A 25,214-nucleotide genomic window follows, 5' to 3' on the forward strand; every position below is an offset into this window, starting at 1 on the left:
TTGAGATAAATGCTTCTAAATTTGATCCTACTTGTCTATCTCTTAAGACTGTCCAGGTTCCTCTTCCTTGAGTCTGTGTATGCTTAGGCAGCAGCCATCTTGGGCAGCTTGTGAACTCCAGGTTTTGTGTCAAAAATTACTCTGAAGAAAATCTAGCAGTGTGAAGACAAAGAGAGCTGGAAGGTGAGCTAGTGCCATGAGGCCACCGAGAAGCTGGAGGCGTCCTCTGTAAATACACATAGTGAGTTAGGGCTAATACCAAAACTTTCCTTGGGGATTCTGAGAATTCTATTTGGCAACCCACACCTTTTCCCCATCAGAGAGATGTCCTGCCTCCACTGAGGCTGCATCTCTGGACTCTGACAGAATCACCTGTCCTTTCATCCTTCCACAGCACACTGCTTCTCTCTCTCCCTCTCTCTCCCTTCTTCTCTCCCTCCCTCCCTCTCTCCCTCTGTTCTTCCTTCCTTTCTTTCTGCAGTTGTTGCTGGGGATCAATCCAGCTTTCTGTTCTGTAACCTAGACATGTAGAGCCAGATGCTATTCTTTCTCAATTTAGTTCTTTCCTGACAGAAAGATTCATGACAAGGAAGAACAAACCACTCCCTGTTCTCAGGGTCTTACATCTGAAATGATAAAGAGTGGTGTATCTTCTTCTACCCAGCCCCAGAGAGAAGATGAAAATGCTAGCTGAGGCTAAGGAGCACGTGAGGGGGTCCGGTCGCATACCTTCCGGTTTGACAACGTATTCCTGTTTCTCCTCTCTCTACGCAGCCCTGCCTTCAGGTTGACCCCAGGAATTCGTGGGTCCACCTTTTATTTTTTAAGCATCTTTTATGTCCCATATGTTTTATGGGGGCATAGCAGATTCATAGGTGACATTGTTTCCCTTGAAGCCTATACTTTTGTGTGAGGAGACATACAGAAATTAAGTATGTATAAAGCGAGGTAGAGCTAATACCATGCCTCTTTTTGGGGTTTCCAAGAATACTATTTAGCACTCCCTTTCCCCATCCTCCCTCACATCTTTTCCCATCATATAGATTTCCTGTCTGTGGTGTGGCCCTGGACAGCCCCAGAACACCTTTTCATTCCTCAGAGACCATATTGTTTTCTGACCTATAAGAGCTAGGGGACCAAGTCTCACTCATGTTTATGCTCTTTCCCCGTCCTGGGTATTGAACCCAGGTTCGTGAGAAGGCTGGGCAAACACTCTCCCATCAAGTGACACCCTGGGCCCTTCAGACAACTCCTCTTAAAAATATCTTTTTATTGAATTTGTTCTTTGACAATTTCATACACGTATACATTATAAAGCGTGTTCTGATTATAGCAGCCCCTACCCTCTCTATATTTCCTCTTGCCACTATTATTCCCCCTCTACACTATTCCCTTCTCACATTCATGTTTTCTTTGGTCAAAATATTTATTTATTTTAGTTTTTTCAAGACAGTGTTTCCCTGTGTATCTCTGGCTGCCCCTGAGCTCCCTGAGATCTGCCTCTCAAGTGCTGGGATTAAAGTGTGACACACACCACTGCCCAGCATGATTTAGTTATTTATTTTTATTTTATGTGTGAGAGTGTTTTGCCTGCAAATATGTCTATGCACCTTGTACATGCCCTTTGGACAGCAGAAGGGGGTAGCAGATCTCCAGGAACTGGAGTTAAGGATGGCTGTGAGCTGCCATGTGGATGCTGGGAGCCAAACTCTGTCACTCTGCAAACAAAACCTGCACAAGGTCAAGCCAGCAGAGGCACAGTTGACAGACGTGGGGAAGGGAGAGCTCCTGGGGGAGGGAGAGTCCATTTTTGTTTTTTTTTAAAGGGTGTGGTAATCAAGGTCCAGTGGACGGCTCCATACTCATGAGTATACAAACAGCACAAATTGGACTCAGTGATATCTATACATGATGACAGGAAGTTGGGAAAGAATGGAGAAGTTAGGGGGTAAATACAACCAAAATATACTGTACAGAATTCTCAAAAATTAATTCATTATATTAAAAACACAACCTGGTGCAGGCGACTTTCCAGCCTGCAGGTGAAACCTGCCTCTGATGGGGCTTGTTTGGTCCACAGCGAAGCATCGATATGTGGGGTCGCTGATGACACTCGCAGAAAACAGGACTCAGAGCTCACCCGGCAACAGCATTCTTAGAATTCGAAGCCACAGCCTCACCTCAAAGGAGTGTCTTTGTCTGGGGTAAAGGTATCATTTCCCATTACCTCATAAGTTAAGACTGTCACTGATATGTTTGGAAGGAGCTTCAAGAACCCTGCTGCTTCCGACCCCAGTGTCATTTCTCTAGAACTGTCTTATTCAATTTAGGTCAAGCTAGCTTTCAAACCTCCCTTTAGAAAATATCTGGGGCTTTCCCTCTTTGCTCTTCCATTTCATTTTTTCTTCTTTCCTTTTCATTTTTAACACACAGTGGATAACAAGACATTTTCAGTTGCTCATTGTATCTATTGGATATAATAAAGACTCAGTCCTTAGGTAGATTAAAAAGCATTATTTTAAGTTAGAAGTGTACCTTTAAAGACTCTTGTGCCTGGAGCTTTTTGGCAGGAATCAATGGGAATGTTTAACTTTTTGACAAGGGAGATCTCTATGCGATAATTTTCTGTATGAACCTAACACTGCAACTATTTGATATCTTTTGTGTGTGTGTGTGCGTGTGTGAGTGTGTGTGTGTGTGTAAGAGTTTTCTGTTCAGGAGATGAAGAAAGATAGTAGCAAAAATCCTTGGAGAAGTGTGAGAATGAGACGGCTTCATTTTATTTTTTAAAACAATTTTCACTTTAAAAGGACTTTATTTCCAATTATGCTTGTGTGTCTGTGGGCATGTGCACTTGGGGGTGAAGGTGCCCTTGTGTGTGGGTGTTGGTGGGTGGGTGTAGAGGTGTTGGATCCCCTTGGAGCTGGGCCTACAGGTGGCTGTAAGCCACCCAGCATGGGTGCTGGGAGCTACCAAATAGTACATGAGTTTAACTTTCCATCCATCTCTCTAGCCCCAAGGGAGGGCCGTTTCTTCCTGTGGCTTCATCTTAGCCTAAGATTTTAAAATTAATTGTTAAAGTTAAGTTTGTGACTTGATTATATATACAGATTTCTTCGTTCTTTTCCTTCCTTCCCTCTTCTCCCCTCCCTCTCTCTCTCCCCCTCTCACTTCTTCCTTCCCTCCTTTTCTCCCTCCCTTCTTTTCTTCCGTCCAGCTGTACTTGGGATCAAAGCAGAGCTTGGCACATGCTGGGCGAGTACACTATTCCCCAGCTAAAATTTGGCTACTTCTATAGTTATTTCTATTTCTGCAAAAAGATAACTTTCTTGCACATATTTTAAGGTGGTAAAAATAAATAACATATACAAAATTAGACTTTAACATGAGAAAAATAGGCTGAAATAATTGAAAAGCTTTAGTTCTACATCCTTTCATTTATTTTTTGAAGATTTATCTTATCCGTACATGTGGGTGAGTATGTTCATAGGTGAGTGCGCATGCTTTCAGAGTCCAGAAGAGGGTGTTAGATCCTCTGGACCTGAAATTATAGGTACTTGTGAGCTGGCTGACATGGAAGTTGAGAATCAAACTCAGGTCCTCTACAAGAGTAGTATGTGTTCTTGACTGCTGAGCCATCTCTCCAGTCCTGGTTCTATGTCTTTAAAGCAACTATTCCAAGCGGCATTTTTTTTTAAAGTTTCAAATAAAAAAAAAAAAAAAAAAGATAATGGCCTTCAACAGAAAAAGAAATTTCCCTTGAGTTTTGGCCTAATATTAGAGCATTGAACTGGTGCTGCTGTTAATTATTGGTGTGACATTGTGTTTATTATTCCTGCATCATTTTATTTATTTATAAGTTGAGGAGCTGCATTATTTCTGTGAACAGAATTGTATGTACCTGCATTCACAGAACCGGTCCCATGCCCCCTTAGAATAATTCTTACAGGCATATGTGTGGTATATGTACACCAAGAAGTGATATGCAGGTGCAACAAGACCCCCAGGAGTCTGTGAATGTTATGTCTCCACTCCTCTGTGCTGAAAAACTCGTGCCAGCAATGCTGTGTAAGTACCAGAGATGCTGTCTGTGCACCAGGGACGATGTCTCAGAGTCCCATTCTCAGTTGGCTTATAAGAAACCCCATTTTCATGAAGACATGACTCCCTCCTCCCATTTGGATTCAGCTGGGTCACCAACCACCTTCCCACTCCAACCTTATCTGGTTCTCTTTCATATCCTTCTAGATCAGGCCTCTTTTCATGGACTAATTTTTGTCTATTTTGGCCCAAGGTTTTGGTTATTAGAGCCACTGACTGCTGCGTAGGCTGGGTTTCACAAAGCATTTCCCGGTGGATACCTTTATCATGCTGAAGTCAAAAGGACTGCAGGTGAGGCTGAGAAATGTTACCTACTACAGCCTCATTTCCACCCCACCCCCGTCAGTGCATACAGCAGCCCTGAAATGAACTGAGTTCTGAAATAAGGAATTGACTTCAATTTTAACTTGGAGCCCTCAAATTAATGTGACTGTTAAATGCTGTTTATTAACCTTATATAAAGCAATTATAGCTGAGAATGTTCTTTAAGAATAATGAATAAGAGTTCCTGCGAGTTTCTCCCTGCTGTGAACATCAGACCTCTGCCCTCAGGCTTCAGGCTGCCTCCCTGGTGCCATGGCCCCCAAATGGCAGTCTGTGATCCAGCTTCAGCCTGAGAAATCTGAATGGCTCCTGCCCCAAGCTGGAAAACATGTTGGTCTGTCCCAGCCTGCTGAAAGAAGAGAAAGAACATCAAGAAACAATAGAACATATTGATGAAGTACAAAATGAAACAAAATGAACTTAGTGAACAAGCCACTGAAGAAATTTTAAATACAAGAAAAATACAAGAAACTCCGCCAACCAGTTTTTCAAAAGAGCTTAGAACTGATTGCCAAAATCCCAATTTTTGGATAACAACAATTGTCAGCCATCCACAAGTGTCCACATTGCTGGGGGAGGAGGGCAAAGAGGCTCTGCATTATTTGACCAGAGTCGAAGTGACAGAATTTGAAGACATTAAATCACATTACAGAATAGATTTTCATTTTGGGAAAAATCCTTACTTTGAATATAAAGTTCTCTCCAAAGAGTTGCATCTGATTGAGAGTGGTGACCCATCTTCAAAGTCCACCGAAGTCAAAAGGAAATGTGGAAAGCATTTGGCAAACGCAGAATAAGGCCAGCAGGAAGCGGCAGTATGAAGAGCAGAGGGCTTCTTTACCTGGCTCACTGGCCATCCCGAAGCAGGTGTAGATGAGGTAGGGCAGGTCATCAAGGACGATACTTGACCCAATCCCTTGCCGTACTATTTGGCTCCTGATATAGGTGATGTAGAAAGACAGGCAGATGCTGCTGCTGCTGAATAAGAGGAAGTGTTGAAGGATATTGGTGAAGGGGATGAGGGTGAAGGTGAAGAAGATGAAGATGATTTTGGGGGGAAGGAAGGAGAGAAGGATGAAGGCAAGATGACTAGCACAGAAGACTGATAGATTCCAATCTTCTTTTTAACTTTACTTTAAAAAAATTTTCTCCAGTCCGTGGGAGCAAGTTGCAGTGATTTTCTCTCCCCTCCTCTCCCATCTTTGTGTTCAGTCACCCTGTTTTGAGTTCTCTCTTAACAGTGAAGCTCTCAACTTACTTAGGGGGAAATAACCTTGAACAAAATACAACAAGAAAAGAATCTCCACTTTCCTGTTCTAAATTCATTTTTATCCTTTCTTGTTCAAAAACTGTGGCTTCAATACCAACACCATGCTTTGTGGAAGAAAAAAAAAAGCCCTATAGCTCCCTTGGCTCTGCTGGAGGAGGCTGCTAGGCCTGTGTACTAGAACTGGGAATTCTAACTTCTTTTCCTTCTTTGTGTATTGGGCTCAGAGATTACACTGTGTCACTGTGTGATACAGTTAGTATTTACCAGTATGTACCTGTCCACTTTTGTTTAACAAAAAGAGAGAAAGGGAGTTATAGTAGGTCAGCAACTTGAGGGTTTGAGGTGCCCAGGGGGCATTAAAATGGGCATCTTGACGACATGGCTTCTCCTTTGGCATGTTTAATTGTGATGCATAAAGGATGTCCTTGTAGTTTAAAGTGACACTTTCAAAATAAAATTCTCTCCTAACAAAAAATAAAAAATAAAAAAGAGTAATGAATGAAAGAACAGAAGGGGAGCTAGGACACAGGACCCCGCAAGCAAGTCTTGAGGTTTTGGACCCTTCTGTTTTATGTGATCCATTTCCTGAAACCTGTCCCAAAGGGATGGCTTTTGTCTGAACACAGTGGCCCTCAGTGGATACCTGAGCATGTAGAAGCTGGCACTAGCGAGTAGGGTGTGAGTGTGGTTCAGGCTAAAGCACACTCTCCTCAAAGATCCTGGGCTGAAGTCTCTGGAGCCTGTAAACGTGACCTTCTATGGCAGGTTCCTAGGAGAAACAGTCCAGGGTTTTGTAGGCAGGCCTGCTTAAATCCAACCTCATGTGTCCTGTGATCTCTGAGAAGATCCGAGAGCAGTCGCAGAGGAGGCAGCGCGTGCACGGAGGCTGTGTGGACACAAATGGAGGAATGGCACCGCAGTCAGGAGCCAGCAGTGGCAAGCCTGGGAATCTCAGTCGTGTCATACGGCTCCCCCTACACTTCGCACTTCAACCCCAGACTGTGGCAGAGTCAGTTTCTGGTGCATAATCACCCAACTTGTGGCCATTTGTTATGATAGACCCGAGGCCCTGGTGGCGGGGGATGGGGGGCGTGGGTAGGGTTGGGTGGGGTGGGAGGAGGGGTGGAGGTGAACAGGCGCTGGAGCAGAAACTTAGCGAAGTCTCAGGTGCTGAGAAGGGTCAGGCTGGGGAACTGGGCTAGTCCAGGGAACCCTGTACCCAGGGAGGGACACCAGCCCCGTCTTAGTCACCTTAATTCTTAGCAGCCACCCTGGCAACGAGGCGTGAGAAGTATCTTCTTTCTCCCACAGGTCACAGAGACAGAGTGCTGCGCTTGGCCCTGAGTCCGGACCAGACCCGCCAGTTTTCTGCTGCGGCAGACGGGACAGCTTGTGTGTGGAAGCGCCTCTAGTCACTCAGACACGCGAATAGCGCGGCAGGCTTTCCTCTCCATGAGGCCACTGGAATGGAAGTTGTCATGTCAGGGGCTCTTCCTTGCCTGATTCTTCCCAGGCTGAAATCTGTCTTCTTCCCACTCCACCGCCCAGAGCTGGTCTGATTGTCTTCTCTCCTCTCTCTCCCTCCTCTTCCCACTCTTCTGCCTTCTTTTCTTTGCCCTTTCCTCTTTCAAGATTCATTTTTCACTGTTAGTAAAAATGAGTTCTAAACAGCTCTTTCCTACCTGGCTTTTCTAAGTCCTCCCATTATATTTTTGACTGCTTTTTCCTTATTTCCTTTTTGGGTTCCTTTTCTGTCATTAGTTCAAACTCAGTACACTAAAGGCACAACGTACATATCCGAAAACCTGCTGCTAATCTCCTGCCATATGCTGTGTGCTGCAATAAGCATGTATATCACTTCTTCTCAAAATTAGCTCCTCTGTGGACCCTTTCTCCTCCAGTCTTAGTCTCTTTTCTGCTACTGTAACAGAACACCCAAGACAGAGCAGCTTAGAAACACTGGTTGTGGAGGATGGAAAGTCCAAGGCAGGCTGGCATCAGGATAAAGATTTTTCCATGGTGCCATACTAGGGCAGAAGGCAGAAGGGCAGGAGACATTAGAGACCAAGGCAGCAAGAGGTCACTTTTATAGTAAGCCATTGTGCTGCTGCTGCTGCTCTCTCTCTCTCTCTCTCTCTCTCTCTCTCTCTCTCTCTCTCTCTCTCTCTCCCTCCCCTCCCCCTGTTTGTGTGTGTGTGTGTGTCAACTTGGCACAAGCTAGAGGCATCTGGGTAGAGGAAGCCTCATTTGAGGAATCGTCTCCTTCAGGCTGACCTGTAGGCATGACCGTAAGGCATTCTCTTGACTGATGATTGCTGTGGAGGGCCCAGCTCACTGTGGGTGTCGCCTCTGCTGGGCAAGTGGTCCTGGTTTTACAAGAAAGCAGATTGAGCAAGCCATGGGGAGCAAGCCAGAAGGCAGTTTCTGGGGGCCCCTGCATCTCCTGTGTGGCTCCCGTGTCAGACTCTGCTTGCCGTCTGCTTGCTGTCTGGAATTCCTGCTCTTTCCTGCATGAATGTTACCTGTGCTTGGATTCATGGTGTTAGTCTGTATTACTTATTTGGTATTAATATTGTGTGTGTGTTTTAATCTTACTATGCCAATCTTTAGTTTTAACACACTCATCTCCTCCAGGACAATAATACAGGGAGCACATCCCAGGTAACCAATATTGATTTGTTTTCAGTTGTTTCTAGTTTTCTTTTTGGCAGGATATTAGTCTCTACATCTGTCTGAGCTCAGGCTCTTCTTGAAATTAGTGTATAGTTCAGTCTGGCCCCAAACCTGCAATCCTTTTGTGCCCATCTCCTGAGTGCTGGGTTTATAGGTCTGAGCTCCTACACCTGACTCTTAAAGAAAAAAAATGCCTTCTCCTTTGTTCCTCCCATAAAACAAAAACCTTGATTATTGTAGAGCGGGGTAGTTATAGACAAGAGAAATTAGGATTTATTTTTGACAAATTCATGTTATTTGCCAATTAATTTTCTTCTCGCCTTCTTTTAACTCAGTAAGGTTAGTAATTCCTTCTTTAGAAAAATGTAGGGCACCTAAATCTGCAAGTCTGTCTGTCTGTCTGTCTGTCTCTCTCTTTCTCTCTCCCTCTCTCTCTCTCTCTCCCTCACACACACACACACACATACACACACTAAACAGTTTCAAATGTTCCCCATCATTCTATTTTAGGTTTTTTTGTTTTAACAGTCTTATGACAATGTCATGATCAAGGGTAATTTCTGCAATTAATATTGATATGTGAACATATTTTTACCAGATATTAATTTTAGTGGAAAGTTTAAGATATGATTTTTATAAAAAAAAAATCAGAAGTCTAGGCAAGAAACAAAATGGCTGCAACCATTTTTCAAATTTTAGAATACAAAACTTCAAGTTTATAAATCCTTAGTGGATAGTTAGTTAAATTTTTAGCTCATGAGTAGATAATAGTAACTACCATCTAGATAAAGATACGGACGTTTCTGGTATCCCAAAAGGATCTCTTGTGCCTACTGTCAGTGAACAGCTTCTTCTATATTCTGACTTCTATCGTGATGGACTTGTTTATACTTATGCATACTGCCTTCAGATAGGTGGAATTGTGTGATAAACATGTGTGCAACAAAAACTCAGTGTTAACTGAGACCGAAGGGCTTTTCATTCCTATATATTTTACCCTATAAATATAAACTTGTTTATTTTATTTGAAATGGATAGTTATTTGCAGTTTTGAGTTTATTTTTTTATTGTTTTTTAAAATTATTTTTATTTTTGTTAATTACAGTTTATTCATTTTGTATCCTCCCTGTATCTCCCTCCTTCTTCCCCTCCCAATCCCACTCTCCCTCTTCCCCACCGGTGTCCTTCTCCCAGTCCACTGAAAAGGGAGGTCCTCTTCCCCTTCCCTCTGACCCTAGTCTATCAGGTCTCATCCTCTGAAAGGCTCTACCTTGCAGGGTATCGAGGCAGATGTTGAGGCAGTTTTGAGTTTAAATGCTTAATCTGGTAGGTACATTACTGAACATATCTTTGGTGGTCAAAATAGTCATTTCAGTTTGGTATATCCTCTAGATATAATATAAAGTATAAACAGGTTGATCTTTAATAGACACTAGGACACTAGTAATTTTTCCAAGAAGAAAGGCAAAATTGTACTTTAACTAGCAATGCACTTCATTGTGTATTTCAGGGAGTCTGATCCTTGGGCCCTCCCGATCTTATTGGGGTGTTAATATAAGAAATCCCATGTTCTGGGTTCCACCAACATTAAATAACTGAGAATCTCTAGAGATGGGTCCTGGGCTGTGCTTCATCTTCATCTTAGTCTGAAGGCCACAAGGCAATGCATGTCTTCCTAAGAAAGCCACCCTTGAGTCATTTCTAATTTTCGTCCTCCCCGTTCCTGCATATGAATGCGAATGGTGGTGTGGAGGTTAATGGCGGCAGTGGGCCAGGCTCCTTTGCAGGCCTGTACTCTAGAGGAGTTCAGAACACCCGAGCCCCTCACTGTACAGAGACAAATCTGCTGTGAGCAGAGTGCGTTATCCAGGGAGAAATTCCCCTGAGGACTCTGGTAGTCCCGGTTTTCTAATCTCCCTCCTGCACTATGCAAGACTCTCAGTTCTGCTGATGGAGATCTGCCCAAGGACGTTACAGGAGAGAAGCGCGTGCAGTTGTTCAAGCTGATTTTATTTGTGGTTAGACGCAGAAGGGACACAGCTAGAATGAAATCCACATATTTAAACTGTGCGCTTCATCGTCTTCTTTATCCATCTGAGATATTTGCTTGAGAGGAAAGTATAGACACCAGGCGCTTGGGGATCGCCACACCTCCCCTCGCGGCCAAAAGCTGTGATGCCTCGGAAACTGCCCTCACAAATCAGAGGGCTTCCAGAATCTCCCTGGGGAAGGAAGAGGGGGGAGATGAGTGGGATCAGCATGGACCGTGACATTCTGGCACAATATGAACACCAGCCTAGATGTCACTGAAAATCACTACATAAAACATCAAGATGGTTAGCAAGAGTTCAAATTTATAGATCAGTGAGAACTGAGATGAAAGTTGTATTAACGTATTTTATCCACCGTTTCTGAGACTGATTGCCCTTTTCCAGAGAGTCATCGTTTTTGGTCACTTCTTCAGCATACTTAAGAACTCAAGGAGTGAAACGGGCACTTTTCACTTAGGTAAAGAGCAACTGCCATGTTTCCTGGTTCCTCTGGTATATATTCATTTTCCCCGAAGAGAAGAGAAGTCCTCCTTTCAGGGGATAGTTGGCTTTCTATCTGTATGATGATGACTTGCTTTTGTACTAAGTAATAAAATATACATCATGTATCATAACGTATCTGTATGAAGTAGTAAAAGAATTATGTGGCCACTGTGGCCATCCCTGCTGAGACACATTTCCTCTCTGTTATAGTGTCTGCATCGCGCAGAATCAGCCCTGTAGGCTGGGTTCAGCAGCAGCCAGTCCAGGGCACTGAAAGAATAGGAAGGCACTCCTGAGCTTCAGTGGTACAGGGGCTGGCAGGGGTGGGGGATGGGAGGAGGGGCTCCCTGGGATGCTGCTGTGGCCTCTGGGTGCTGTCTGTGAGTCCCAAGGAGGGAATATCAGGTTCCTGGGTGCCTTAAGGATGTGAAGGGATGAATAGGGAAGGGTAAAGTAAAGAGAGGAGGGATGCTGAGGGAAAATGTCATTTCTTCTTGGCATTCAGCTAACCTTGAAGGCAAGGCACAGTTCCTCTGCCTCCTCTGCCCACTGCCTGATGACAAGCACACTGCCCTCAGCTCAGGGGAGATGCTACAGAATCTTGGGGAAAGGTGAGGACTGACAAGCTAGAACTGAGGTCTTAAAATTGCGCACAGTATCTTTTTAATTCTTGTCTTTCGTCAGGCCCTGTCCCTTCCTGTCTGGGGGGACACTGGAAGGGAGGCTCATACATTCTCTGGCGAGGGTCATGCCTGAAATTGTTCCCTCAGCTCAATGCTAGGAAACTATGGCGTTTAGTCTCCGCTCCCTGGCCAGGGTTAGGAATGTCTTCATCAAAGGCAGGTAAGCCTTTTGGGGCTGTGGTGAAATGGGAAAGACTGAAGGCTCTCCAGGAACTTCTTAGAATCTTATGTATCTTGTTTCTATCTATCTATGGTAAAATGAAAAATGAGAAACACCCCACCGTTTCTTCTAAGTGTTTTGTTTTTAAATATATGAAACAAAGTCAATGTACGAGGTTGCCAGTGGTCTTAGCAGTGGATTCTTATAGTTAGTGGTTTTTTTTTTTTGAAGCTGAGTGTGTTATTTTATTTGGCTAGATCTTACCAAATTTCAAAAAGCACAGGAGAAGGCTGGGTGTGGAGGTACAGGCCTTTAATCCCAGGTCTTGGGAGGCAGGGGCAGGTGGATCTATGTGAGTTCCAGGCTAGCCTTATCTACTTACCTAGTTCCAGTACAGCCAAAGCTATATAGTGAGACTCCCTGTCATAACCAACCAACCAATCAGCCGACCAACCGACACAAGTGCGACAGGAACCCACAGAAGCCAATGCTCTGACAAGACCAAGCGTGCTGTCGCACCATGTACCCCCACGTGCCTTGCTCCAATAGATAACACACTCTACCCCATTTCACTTACATTGCATGAGTCCTTGCCACCCCTGGGGGCTCCTGCACAAATCATATTTAGTCCGATCACAGGGTTAGAATTATAGTGTTTTTCATCATTGCAGGTCTTCCGGTCTATGACGGTGATGTTGACTTCTCTCAGAACAGGAGAGGCGGGTGAGTTATTCTGATAGCTCCCCCACCCTGCTACTTGGCATCTGGTTCTTGGTTTCACATCATCCCCCTTTTTAGGTAGGTCAAGGATACCCACATTCCTGTTAATTCTTGCTTTTTTGTTTAGCTGTGAAAAAGAGAAACATAAACAGTTAAGAGTAGGAGATTAATATTAATATTTCAACTTCCAACCCAGTCTGCTGGGGCCTTCTTATTTGCACCAGGTGGGGGACTAGAGGCATAGCCTCGTGGAAGTGGTGAGACTTTAGGAGGTTGGTGACTCAAACAGACAGCCAAAACTACGTACCTGTAGAAGTTGCAGATCACCCTCATGTGTTTTTTGGTCAAAGCGTGGATAGGGAAATACTTTCTTAACGGATACTATCTGCTTTTCTGGCTCATCCTTGTCCTTGGAATGAGCCCCAAGAATGACCTGAGAACTCTTCCTCCTGCAATAGGTGCACCACTTAGTTACTAGTTTAATCAAGAACTGGGCAAAATATATGTTGAACAGTTTCATTTTGCCATTGGTATGCATGCTGCTTTTGCAGAAATTTTGTAGCTTAGAAGAATATGCTTGCCTTAAAGGGTACGGTGTTTAGGACTCAACTGTTATCATTACTGTCATAGAGTCGCGTAGCTTCAACAAAATACCAGGGGCTGGGTGTGTTACAAAGAATAGAGGTTTCCTTTGGCTCACAGCTTTGGAGTTCAAGAGCTCAGTGTGAGCACCTGCTTGACTTCTGATGAAGACCTGTGCTACGTCAGCTCATGGAGGTGGGAGGGATGGGGATGTGTGAAGAGAATCAGCTGACTGACAGAGGAAGCAAGAGAATGACCAGAAACTGAGCATGATTTATAGCAAGCTACCCTCATGGTAACTGGCTGACTCTGAAGTCTACATTCACCCTGCTCTGAAGCCCCCATGATCTACCTCTTAAAGGTTCCACTGCCTCTCAGTATTGCTACTTTAGGGACCAAATTTCCAGCAAATGGACTTTTGGGGAGGACGAGTGACATTGGAGCCATTACACTTGTCTTGTTGCCAACAGCTTATCTATGACATGATAACTGAGGTTTATAAAAAAGCAATTGAGAGAAGTTTCATTTCGAAGATGCAAATCTTGGGGTGTGCTTCTACCCTTTCCTCTCACTGATTAGCTGTGGTGGAGAATTAGACTGCAAATCCCTGCAAAGCCAGGCTCCCAGGAGGAGATTCATAGGCAGGAACCAAAGGCAGCCAGGAGCTGTAAAGCAGTCTCTGGAAGATCTCTTTGTAAGAGAACAAACCCAGATGGGAAAGCTTCCGGAAACCGACAGCTTAGCACAGGACCCATGTGCACACCATGCAAGGTGCAAGGATTTCCTGTTGCGTTCATGCTTATGGCTCCTGTCATTCACAACCCGTTACACAAAACCAAGCACTATTCACACTGCTTTTTCTCCACGATGCCGTCTGAGACTGGTTTCAAGCAAGACATGGTAACTGTGCTCTCCAGAGCATGTTTTGATAATAACAGGCTTTAGAAATTGTGGCCCAATAGCCACAAGCCACAGGTGGCTGCTTCAGACTTTGGCGCATGGCCAAAGAAGTGACTTTGCAATTTTAGTTAGCTTCAATTAGATTGAACTTATGTTGCCCATGTAGTACTGTGGCAGGATCCTCGGCACTGGGGAAAGTGCCATCAAGATGACAGATGAAAGGAAGCCCTCCTCCACATGGGATTCACACAACACATGGAATGTGCCCAAGAGAAGTGGGAGAGGTGGGGTCTATGGAAGGACCTCTCCAGACAGGGTCAGGAGTCTGGCAGCTCCTGCCACTTCAGCCTTATCCCAGCTCGCTGACCTATTAATTCTTGGGAGTGATACCCTCCTTATAAAATAAAGTGATTTTATTTCTCCTTAATAAACCCATTTATTAGCTAGCTTTTATTGTTTTAAAAAATCTTTGATACAATCTATTTTGATCATATTCACTCCTGTTCCTCCTCTATTTCTTCCCAGATCTGCCTCTACATCCCTACTGCCCCCAAGCCTGTGATCGCTGTTTTTTCTCCCCTATTGGAAACCTTTGTATAGAGCTTGCAGACACTGTATCCTCACGGACTTGTCACCTCGCGACAAATCTGGGCTTCACTTCCTTTCAGATCAACCCAAGTTGTCAAAGACTTTCCTTACTTATGAAGAAATAAGTGACTTTTCCTTGCGTTAGTGAGATGTCTTTTTAAATTATTTCTCCTCATTAGACAATTTATACACAAGTTTTTTAATCTCAAGAACTTACAGGGTACAATGGGCAGCTGTCAATACCCAGTCGTTTGCAATCAAAGCGCCAGCACAGATGTTATTTGAACTAAGTTTAAGTAGGACCATGTAAGGTCTTGAATGAGGAACCACTGGGTCTCCTCCAATGATTCTCACACAGCCACCTGTTCAACAGAAAAAGGCAAGCCAGGTCAGTGCCCACTCCAAAAACCTCTTCAAGGACCATGCATGGAGAGGACCTAAAACCCCTGCTCAGATGCAGCCCAGAGACTCAGTCTCTAAGTGGGTTCCCTAGTAAAGGAAACAGGGACAGCCTCTACATGAACTCAGTGGCTGGCTCTCTGATCACCTCCCCCTGGGGGGTGGAGCCTTACCAGGCCATAGAGGAAGACAATGCAGCCAGTACTGATGGGACCTGATAAGCTAGGGTCAGATGGAAGGGAAGGAGGTGGACTAGTCCTATCAGTGGACCAGGGAAAGGTCATAGGGGGAGAAGAGGGAGGGAGGGAGGTATTGGGAGGAGATGTGGGAGGGACCGCAGCCGGGATACAAAGTGAATACTTTGTAATAAATAAAAATAAAAAAGAAAGCCACATGTCTTTTGAATTTGGAGAGAATTTGGTATCACTTTGTTTACCTCCTATGTAGATCTTCTGATGTCTCACCCTAAGTCTTGGCCCTTTTGGGCTCCAGAGAAGTCCTTTGTGTCACATCCAGAGAAACCTGCCGCTGGTGTCCGAGGAAGCACTCAGCTTGAGATCTGTCACACCTGTGGCTCCAGAGCTCAGGCTTGGCTAAGAGCTGCGCAGTGTCGGCACCAGCCGCAGCGGCTGGAGGAGAGGCTTGTGTGACAAACCCTAACTGTCCCTACTCCCTTCTGTACGAGTGTTAGCTGCAGAAGCAGGGCAGGAGTGGATTTTTAGAAGCCCGCTGCTTTTCCCCTTTCCGAGGCCTTGCAAAAACAGTGTATAGGTAGATGTTAGCACCTTTTACCCTCTGTGAAGACTGGCTGCCACGAGGTTTCAGGTATTAAGAGCACCGAGCTCATTCACAAGTTGAGAGAATAACCCTGGCCGCACCTAAGGTTCTCCTTCAACACTCAGACCAAACATGGCTTAGTTTAAACCCTTTCCGACTGAACCATCGGGAATGGAGAGAAAAGGAGCAGAGGCGCTGTAAGTAGATAATCCACCTTAATAAAACTGGCATAGCTGGACCAGGATGATAGGTCCGCTATTAGAGAACAGAGAGGCATAAAGGCATAAGGCAAGCATGCCTGACAGGTAGGGATCAACACTTCTTATTCCACAAATAAGTTAAACTACTCAAGAGTCAGGGGTAGACCTGGAGCATCTCATCAGGTTGAGGAGGGTGAGAGGCAGAGAGAAGACAGGCTCTGGTTTCCGTACGGGAGCCGGGAAGGCAGCATCTTCGGCTTTAGAAATAGAGTGGTAAAGAATCAAAAGAATTTTGGCCATATCCCAAGATTTCCTGGGATGACTCTTACAGAGCTAGACCAGAAAGGATTGTCTGTGGTCATCAGGAATGATGAATTCAAGAACACTCTCTTTTGTAGATCTCTGTCTCTGAGCACACACACCAGCCTGAGCAGGAGGGCCAGGTCGCCACTAACTAGTCTTAAAGCTTCTGAAAACTGGCAAATATTCATCTCATTTAGAATTAGATTTAGTAGAAGTTCTGAGGCAGGAGCTATGATGTTCAGACTTCGTTTTAAAACAGTCTTCTAGGTTATTCTAACAAGAACATGCAGGACTGCTTTCTTAATTCCTCCCTTTTTGGGTCTACACAGCTCCTTCTGAACACAGAAAACAAAGTACAATAAAAAAGTTGTTTTTACTGTTTACTTTGAGGAAAATATAGAGTTGGCTTAACCCCCCTCCCCCAAAAAAACCCCAAAATTCAATGATAAAGAAATAAAGAGGAAAGAAAATCTGCTGTAATCTCATGGGTTGAGAGGATATGACATGTCATGAGTATGTGGGTGCTGTGCCATGCACTTTTGGTCCCAAACATCATTTGTTTGTTTGTTTTGTTTTTGTTTTTCGAGACAGGGTTTCTCTGTGTAGTCCTAGCTGTCCTGGACTAGATTTGTAGACCAGGCTGGCCTCGAACTCACAGCGACCCACCTGCCTCTGCCTCCCTGAGTGCTGGGATTAAAGGTGTGTGCCACCCCACCCGGTGGTCCCAAACATCTTTGAAACTTGTTTTAAAATTCTCTTTCATCATTAGGCGTAAGGCTAACTCTAGAACTCCTTTTGGATTCCTGCCCACCATTCCTACCTCTAAGAGCTTATTATATGATCCTGGGATAAACCATGTCTAACTCCGTATTTGCCAGCCATTCTACCCCCCTGCCGATCTTCCTACCCGGTTCTTTACGGAACACGGAGAACCACCCAGAAACTGCTGTCCTGCCAGGGCCAGGGCAAGAACTCCCACGGGTGTGTGGTGCCTTCCCTCCAACAGGAATACTGATTCCTATTTACTATGTGGAAGGGACAGCTGAAGGGGAAATACTAACCTCTCCTAAGGTTCAGTGTGAGGTCTTTCCAAGAGTCTGCAAGAGTTGCCAGGGAAACACGAACCAAGCGAAATAGCGAGAAACACGCGTCACTCCTCACTGCTTCTGCTGTCTAGCTCAGACCCAGCAGAACCCTCTTTGAAGCTATCTGCACAGTATTTGAGGAAGGAAAGGCTGAGGTGCCTCATTTACCACTGTTTCCTTTCTTGAAAGGTAGAGCTCGTCTCCCAACTCAAGTGGATTTCATTCATCTGTTTGCTCATTTTCACATTGCAAAATTCAAGCTATAACTTGCTAGCAGCCACCACTGGTGGTTTTCCTAACTTTTGGGAAGAAATCACAAATATGTTTTTTCTTCTAGAATAAATATAATTTAGAAGTGAATGCTGAATGCTCCCAGGCTTTGGATATTCTATCACTTATACATAAGGCACCGTTGTTAAAGCAAGGCAAAAATCCGCTCCATTATGGTTATGATGGAAACGGCACGAGTCTGGCTTACCTTCAGAAATTAGCAGCAGGAGAAAGACAGTGGCAAGAGCAGACACCCGGGGAACACCAAAGTTCTTCATCATGGCTCTCCCCACATCAGTCACCAGGGGACTCTGTTTTTGTTTCTTTCCACTCATATATGAGGGTCCGAAGGATGTGGTTTCAGTTTTTCTTTCAAATTTCCAGGTGTAGAGCTGGAAAATGAAACTAACAGAGGGCAGTGGGCGTGCACCCTCATCATGGTGGATGTGCTGACCCTGTTAGTGTTGGGGGAGGGGAGGCTCCTATCCCCCTACTGCTAGCTGAGGAGAAGGGAACCTTTTGCCACTAGAATATAGTTCATGAGAAGGGACATTCTCATCAACATCAATATTATCTCCAGTATCCATTATCAGAAGCTCTCTGAAATCTCAAAAATCAGAGTTTTGGGTGCTAGGGTGCTAGACCAGTTGGTCAAGTGCTGGAGGCCCCAAGTATGGCTCCCCAGAGCCTATATAACAATTTGGGTGCAATTTAGCATGCCTGTAATCCTAGAACTACAAAGCAGAGATAGGAGGATCTAGCTACGTTGGCAAGCTCCAGGTATAGGGAGAGAGCCTGTCTCGAAAAATAGTGGGGAGTGCTTGAAGGAGATGCCCAGTGTCAAGCTCTGGTCTCACACGTGTGCACACACACTTTCTTTCTTTCTTTCTTTCTTTCTTTCTTTCTTTCTTTTTTTTTTTTTCTTTCTTTCTTTCTTTCTTTCTTTCTTTCTTTCTTTCTTTCTTTCTTCCTAAATTGGTTACCAGGCACATTGTTTTTGGCTATTTTCTTGGGTTATAAGAATTGATAAGATAAATACAAGTAGAGATCCAGAAGAATTACGGACAGAAGTTCCTGCTTCATTTTTGAAGGGAAGTAAAAGTTAGGTTAATTTGTCCCAACATTGGGGAAAGCTGCTTTCTCTTTTTCTTCTTTTGGTTTATTCTGTGTGGCCTTGGTTGTCCTGGACTTTGTAAACCAGGCTGGCCTCAAACTCTCCGATCCTCCTGCCTCTGCCTCTCCAAGTGCTGGGATTAAAGGTGTGGCAACTTTCACCATATTGGCTGAAAGTTGCTCTCTTAGAACAGAGAAAGCACAGGGCCAGTCTCTGGAGGACAGCACCAGCTTGGTTTCTAGCAAGTCCTGAGCTCTCTATGTGAGCAGAGGAAGTGGTCTCTTGTGAACACCGCCGAATGTTCCAAATGGATGCCTGGCGTTAGACCACACAGCCCCACAGTTAACACCTGTGGCTTCAGACCCGGTGAGCACTTCTTTAGAAATCATGTGACCTTACAAGATCTCACTAGTACACCAGAGTCTCATCATTTTCAGTAACAGCAGTGAGGTACCAGGCTTCTGGTTTTGGCGAATGATTTTCCTGTCAGATCTCATTTATTTGTTTGTTTGTTTATTTTTACAAATTCAAACTTGCAGCAAGTGAAAAAAGAGACCTTGTTAGTTTTGTTTATAAATAACTGGTCCTGGTTTCTCCATTTATTCTGACTTTTAGTCACTTGGTAAGTTGTAATCCATGTTCGGTAATGCCGCTCATGTAAGGCATGCTTCCAAAGTCCCGTAGTCACCACTGTAAGCTGATGTCAGACATTCTGAGTTTCCCCAAGAACCTTTTATCAATTAGCTGTTGCCCTCATCAGGGCCCCTCTAATCTACTTTCTGTCCACAAATTTGCCTGTTCTGGACATTTTAGATAAGTGCTATTATTTAATATAAAGGAGTTTTTTTTTTTCACTTAGCATAATTCTTTTGAGAGTTTATATTGTAATGCCTGTCAACATTTTATTTCTTTTTATTGCCCAAAACATTTCACTGCATTTTATTTATTATTAGTTTTGGATATGTGGTCTGTTTCTACTCTTGAGCTGCTGCGAACATTTATGTATAATTTTCAAACATGAACTTCTGTTTTCATTGTTTTGGGTCTGTACCTGCTGGTACAGTTACTGAGTAATTGGGTAATTGCTCAGTGACTGTGTGCTAAGCATTTTTAGGAACTTTTAAACTATTTTGTGAAGTAGATGTACCACCTACTTTCCCCAGTAGTCCCCAGTGGTTCTAATTTATCTGCATGATCGACAATATTGTCATCATTTTGATAATTACTTTTCTTGTGGGTGTGAAATAGCATCTCGCTGTGGTTTCGATTTGCATTTTTCCAATGACTAGTGACGCTGAACTTTTCATGTGTCATTCATATGCTTTATTGAAACCTGTATTTAATCTTTTGCCAATTTTAAGTTTATTTTCTTTTTATTATTGAAGGATAAGTATTCTTTAAATATTCCAAATACAACTCCCTCAGACATGTATGATTTGCAAATATTTTCTCCATATCTGTGACTGTCTCTTTTTTGATGTTGTACTTTGAAGCATGAAGTTTAGAGTTTGGGGAAGCTTTGCTTGTCAGCCCCCTTGGTCACTCGTACCTTGGACATCATATTTAGAAAGTCACCCACTACCTCGAGACTGTAGAGATTTTCACCTACATTTTTCTCAAGTGTTGTCTTCTGATTTGTTCATGTATTTAGGCCTGTTTTTGAGTTGTTATTTTTTGTTATAGTCTGAGTTGTTTTATAAACATTTACTTTATTTTTGAATTGTGTATGTCTGTGTGTCCAAGAGGAGATTGAATCTTCTGGACCTGGAGGTGGTAGTGAGATGCTGAGCACTGAACTCAGGTCTCCTGCAGGGGCGCTGTGCGCTGCTAAGTGCTGTGTGGCCTCTCCAGCACACAGCTTCAGTGACATTTTGTGTGTGGCTGAGGTCTGTGTCCACTTGCATCTTTTGTATGTGCTTATTCAGTTACCTCAGCATTATTTGTTAGTGACTAGTTTCCCCCAAAAGAGTTGTTTTAACTTCTTGTTGAATATCATTTGACAATATCAGGGTTTATCTGAGGCCTCAGTTCTACAAGACTTATGCACAGGTCTGTGCTTATGCTAGTCCCGCTTGTCCTGATTACTACAGCTTTATAAAAAGTTTTGACATTGAAGAGTGTTGTCTATGTCCATATCACCCTGAGCACACTGATCTCATCCATAATTGAAAAACGTGAGCCCATCAACTTTGTTTCAATAGCCTTTTGAAAACTTATGCGTGCAGCAGCTTCTTTTCATTCTTACGAACATTCAAATGCATATTCTACTGTGAGTGAGCCTCACAGCAGTGTCAAGAAAGGCCACTACAATATAACAAGCCAGAAGACCTCAAGGTGTGATTTGTGAACTTGTAAGGCATCCTGAGATCCTTTCAGAGGTCTGTGAGGTCAAACTATTTTCTTGTGTGTGTGTGTGTGTGTCTGTGTGTGTGTGTGTGTGTGTGTGTGTGTGTGTAAGTGAGGACACTACCTGCCCAGCTTGTTTTTGGGAGCATTAAGGCTGGACGATATTCCTGGCCACATTCTCACTCTTCCATCACTCCGCAGTGTGACTGTGCACATGTGGTAGCCGGTAGCCATATCGTGAATAAAAGCAGATGAGATGGTGGGGGAAGAGAGAGGAAGACATGTCCCCTGACAGAGAGATCCACAGTCCTTCCCAAGAGTTTCTGAAATGTATTTTTCACTTTAATTTGACGAATGCACTTCTGTTTCTTCTGTCTGTGCACCCTGGCTGAATCCATGTCTTCACGAAGACGTGAGCTAAGGAAAGTCCTTGAGCTGGTGGGAATGAGGCTCTTTTACTCTGCACTCACACGTCTCAGTTTCCCTGAGGGAACACGGTTGGGACTGTAGGTGAAATTGTGCCCTTTTGTGTCTGGTTTTCCCTACTCCACTGACAGTTTGCTCCCATTACCCTGGGCCACCTTTTTACTAAATCAAGGCTATTTCTGCAAGGGCCTGATTCTGGAGCCCCAAATCTGAAACAATGCCAGGCTGAAAGCCCCCGATCCTGTCAGACACTGTAGGACAGGCACACGACATAGTCACAGTGTGGAGAGAGCTCACAAATGCAATGTTCCACGACAGAACTGATTCACTCAGTATCTTGCACTGCAGGAGTGACTGCATAAAGGCAATCATCACCTAATGCTTAGGCAAATCTCTACCGTGATGTTAGAAGTCAGAGCTTTTTTCTGGGTAAAGATGTTCAGATGTTCAGAGTTTCTGGTAGCTAGTCCTTTGCTAACATGGCAGCAGTTAAGCTTAATTACATCCACTTATTGAACATCTAGATACTGAAAAATGCACCTGCTCCTGTCTTCGTGGGACTTTTATGTTAGGGGGAATGGACATTATTATCAAGGCAACACAAGAATGAAAGACTGGGAAATGGTGTATATACAGGTCAAGGTAAGGGGACAGAAAATGTGACCCAGGGGTGCGCGGTGCACAGACACCACGGAGTGGTGAGTGTGTTGGTCATGAAGCTGTCTAGATGAGTTTTCTATAAATGGGAAAAACAGGGCTGAAGCAGGTTGAAGAGGGAGACTCATGAGGACCGCTTCATGTTTACGTGGGGCTAGGAAGTGGCTGGATTTAGGGAGATGCTGGACTAAGGACACAGACGGGAATGATTAACGAAGAGACAGATGCCCTCTGTAGACTCTTATAGCCTAGCTGCCACCGAGAAGGGAGTGAGGATGGGTGGAAGGAGGTCTCAGGGTCTGGCCAGGGGCCACTGCAACATTGAGAGGTGGAAGAGAATAGCGTCCTGCAGAAGTCGAGACCGAGGACAAGCAGGGACCTTGAGGTAGGATAGGCAGGTGACGTGGTGTCCTGGAAGCTGAACACACCCAAGGGGTTGGAGAAGGAGCACAAAATGATTGTGAATACTGCTGATGAGGCAAATAAAGGGGGAGAGAAAATGGGTCTTTGGATCCAACAAGGTTTAATAAAGTTAGCAGGGGAAGAGATGGCAGCCATTTCTGCAAAGTGTGAGGCAAAACCATATTGGAAAGAATGATGGAATACTGGAAATTTGATGGGAGGGAGAGAAGTGGGGAGCTGTGTGGAGGAGCAGTGTGTTTTCTTTTGAAGGTGAGAAGGCTAAAGGCATGCGCAGGGCCCGATGAGGTGGAGCATGACTGAAGTGGTGGAGAAGGGGTGTGGAGTGGCTGGAGCTGAGGTCTGCATCAGTGGGAGGGGTCCCCACACTCAGTGGGCATGCTCTGCATTGAAACCCACACCCTCAAGGGTCTGACGCAGAAAGCCCACTTATTCCGATATAAGGTTTAGTTGTAGCGCTAATGCTGCTCTTCATTTGCTTGGGGGTCATTTTCCATCCTCTGAAAACATTCGGTTGCAAGGCACAGGACTGCCTGGCTACACAGCACTAAGCCTTTCACGTCACTTCTCCTGTCTCTGAATCCCAAGCCATTTCCCCCTTCAGTCAAACCTTCCCCTTTCTGATGTGCTGATTTTTGTGTCATTGAGACTGGCCACCGGGTCTCTGCCGCGTCCTGAATAAACACCAATCCATGATTCATCATTTTCTTCCAGGAGCAGGTCTCTCCTGTGTGGTCGCTTTTCCTCACAGGCGTGATGACAGAGGATCAGAGTAACACACAGCTCTCCTCAGTCAGTCCTCCGGTTTCCAGCATGCCCGGAAGAAATTGTGTTATCTCCCACCTCTCAAGTCTCTTTCTGGGCATCTTTGCAAGCTGCCCCCCGAGAGGCTTCACAGGCTTTACAAGTTGCTGCTTCTAGTTTCAGCTTCCAATGACAGCTTTTTAAAAATTACCATGTGATTCACATTTCAAAACTGCATCGAGAACACAGCTTACACCCGCCATTTGCAGCTGTCCAACTCAAGAGCTTTGGTCTAACACCCAAGTACAGAAAGGTGGAGCCCTGACCCCACACCTTCATTGGTTGGTTGAGGTCCAGCCCAGGACCTTGAACATTCTAGGCCAGTGCTCGTCCAGTGAGCCAAACCATAGTCCTACTATATGATGTCTGATTTTCCTCACCCCCCAAACAGTGGTTCTCAGCCCTCCTGATGCTGAGGCCCTTTAAAACAGCTCCTTGCGTTGTGTTACAGTTACTTCATAACTGTAGATTTGCTGCCGTTAGGAATTGTACTGCACATATCTGATATGTGACTTCCAAAAGGGTCATGACCCAAAAGGGTCATGAGAACAGCTGTCCTAGAAAGAAGCTTTATGCCTGTTAGGCGTCAGTCCCCATTTATCTTCTTTCTATCCAGTGGCAACCTCTCATCTTTGCGGGGCTACGGATTGACCTGTTCGGGATATTTTACATGAGGCCTTTTGGTGTTTTCTTTCTTTCATGTAGCTTGTTTTCAAGGTCCATCCATGTTGAGGCCCATTTTTTTTTAACCTTATTGATTGTTAGTTTTACATCAGGCACTCCAGTCCCAACTCATCTTCTGTCTCCTCGTATCTACCCTCCACCCTTGCAACCTCTCCCCAAAGTAACACACACACACACACACACACACACACACACACACACACTCACCCAAACAAATCAAAACAAAGCCTAGAAAACATCTTGCTGCGAGAGCTGCCGTGTGTCACGGCATGTTCCACAGTGTGCCCCTTTGTCCACACACCTTCACATGTTCATTGCAGTGAGCCATTTGTCCGGTTCGAGGTCCCTGGCTTCTGTGACAGCATCAGGATTGGATTCTCACCTGGACTTCACCCACTTATCCTGTTGTTGCCCTGTATCATGGAGATCCTGTAGCTTTGGATCAGGGGACTGACCCTTCCACACACTCCAACAGTTCAAAGATGATGTAGATTTTTGATGTGGGCCAATTCAAAGCCCTGGATCTGGGCCTGGGTGGTCACTGAGATGGTCGCCTGCCAGCTCCCCCTCATCCGCACCACCAGCGTGAGCTCTCCGGCACGGCTCTGGCTAGGCCACCCAGTGCTGCCGTCGGCAGGGTCAGCTCTCCTGCTCTTGTGCCCTAGGGGCCAACTCACCGGGGCCCATGCCTAGAGCCAGCTTTAGTGTGCTACCAAGTGAGGCATAGGGCCCACTCTCCTGAGTGCTGGAGCCTTGAGGGGCAGGGATAGCTTTCCAGCCCTCATGACTCCCGAGCTAGCTCTCCCAGTTGCCACAGGTGGTAAGGAGCAAGGAAGGGAAAGCATTACCTCCACACTCATGCCACCTCAATGTTAAGCCACATGCTTATAGGTTATTCACGATAGAATCTCCCAGTGCTTAATTTGTTTTTATGGCTGACTAATATTCTATCACATGGGTATGTTGCATGGGCTCACGGAACTCTTGTCTACATGTAATCCATAAGTGACGTAATTGTTATGAATTATCCCTGGTCTCAAACAATAGGACAAATTTTCAACTACCCATAAAACAACACTAGAGATTTTTTTATTGCTTTTATGAACTTTTGTGAAAAATTGGCTTGTTAGCGGGTAGACTTTAGGATTGCTTCTTCTTTTTAGCCACTGTAGATAATGTTGCTGTGAATATTTG

The 25,214-nt window shown here is 44.6% G+C and overlaps 2 protein-coding genes and 1 pseudogene across 2 annotated transcripts in view; 2 read left to right on the plus strand and 1 right to left on the minus strand.

Moving 5' to 3' along the window:
- Window positions 1–7,107, plus strand: part of Cdc20b (cell division cycle 20B) — a 31,027-nt gene extending 23,920 nt beyond the window's left edge. The window contains 1 exon segment of the mRNA XM_021638906.1: window positions 7,007–7,107. Coding sequence (XP_021494581.1) covers window positions 7,007–7,107 — 101 coding nt within the window.
- Window positions 4,678–5,531, plus strand: LOC110549653 (protein SET-like; annotated as a pseudogene).
- A 3,259-nt stretch (window positions 7,108–10,366) lies between the features above and the next one.
- Gzma (granzyme A) lies at window positions 10,367–17,883 on the minus strand. Its single transcript, XM_021638900.2, has 5 exons — window positions 17,778–17,883; window positions 14,753–14,897; window positions 12,773–12,914; window positions 12,323–12,592; window positions 10,367–10,590 (listed from the first exon to the last, which is right to left on the minus strand). The coding sequence occupies exons 1-5, from the start codon at window positions 17,848–17,850 to the stop codon at window positions 10,429–10,431; spliced, it is 792 nt and encodes a 263-aa protein (XP_021494575.2). The 5' UTR covers window positions 17,851–17,883; the 3' UTR covers window positions 10,367–10,428.
- Window positions 17,884–25,214: the final 7,331 nt, after the last annotated feature.

The sequence above is a fragment of the Meriones unguiculatus genome, chromosome 6 (genome assembly GCF_030254825.1).
Source record: "Meriones unguiculatus strain TT.TT164.6M chromosome 6, Bangor_MerUng_6.1, whole genome shotgun sequence".
Taxonomy (NCBI): domain Eukaryota; kingdom Metazoa; phylum Chordata; class Mammalia; order Rodentia; family Muridae; genus Meriones; species Meriones unguiculatus.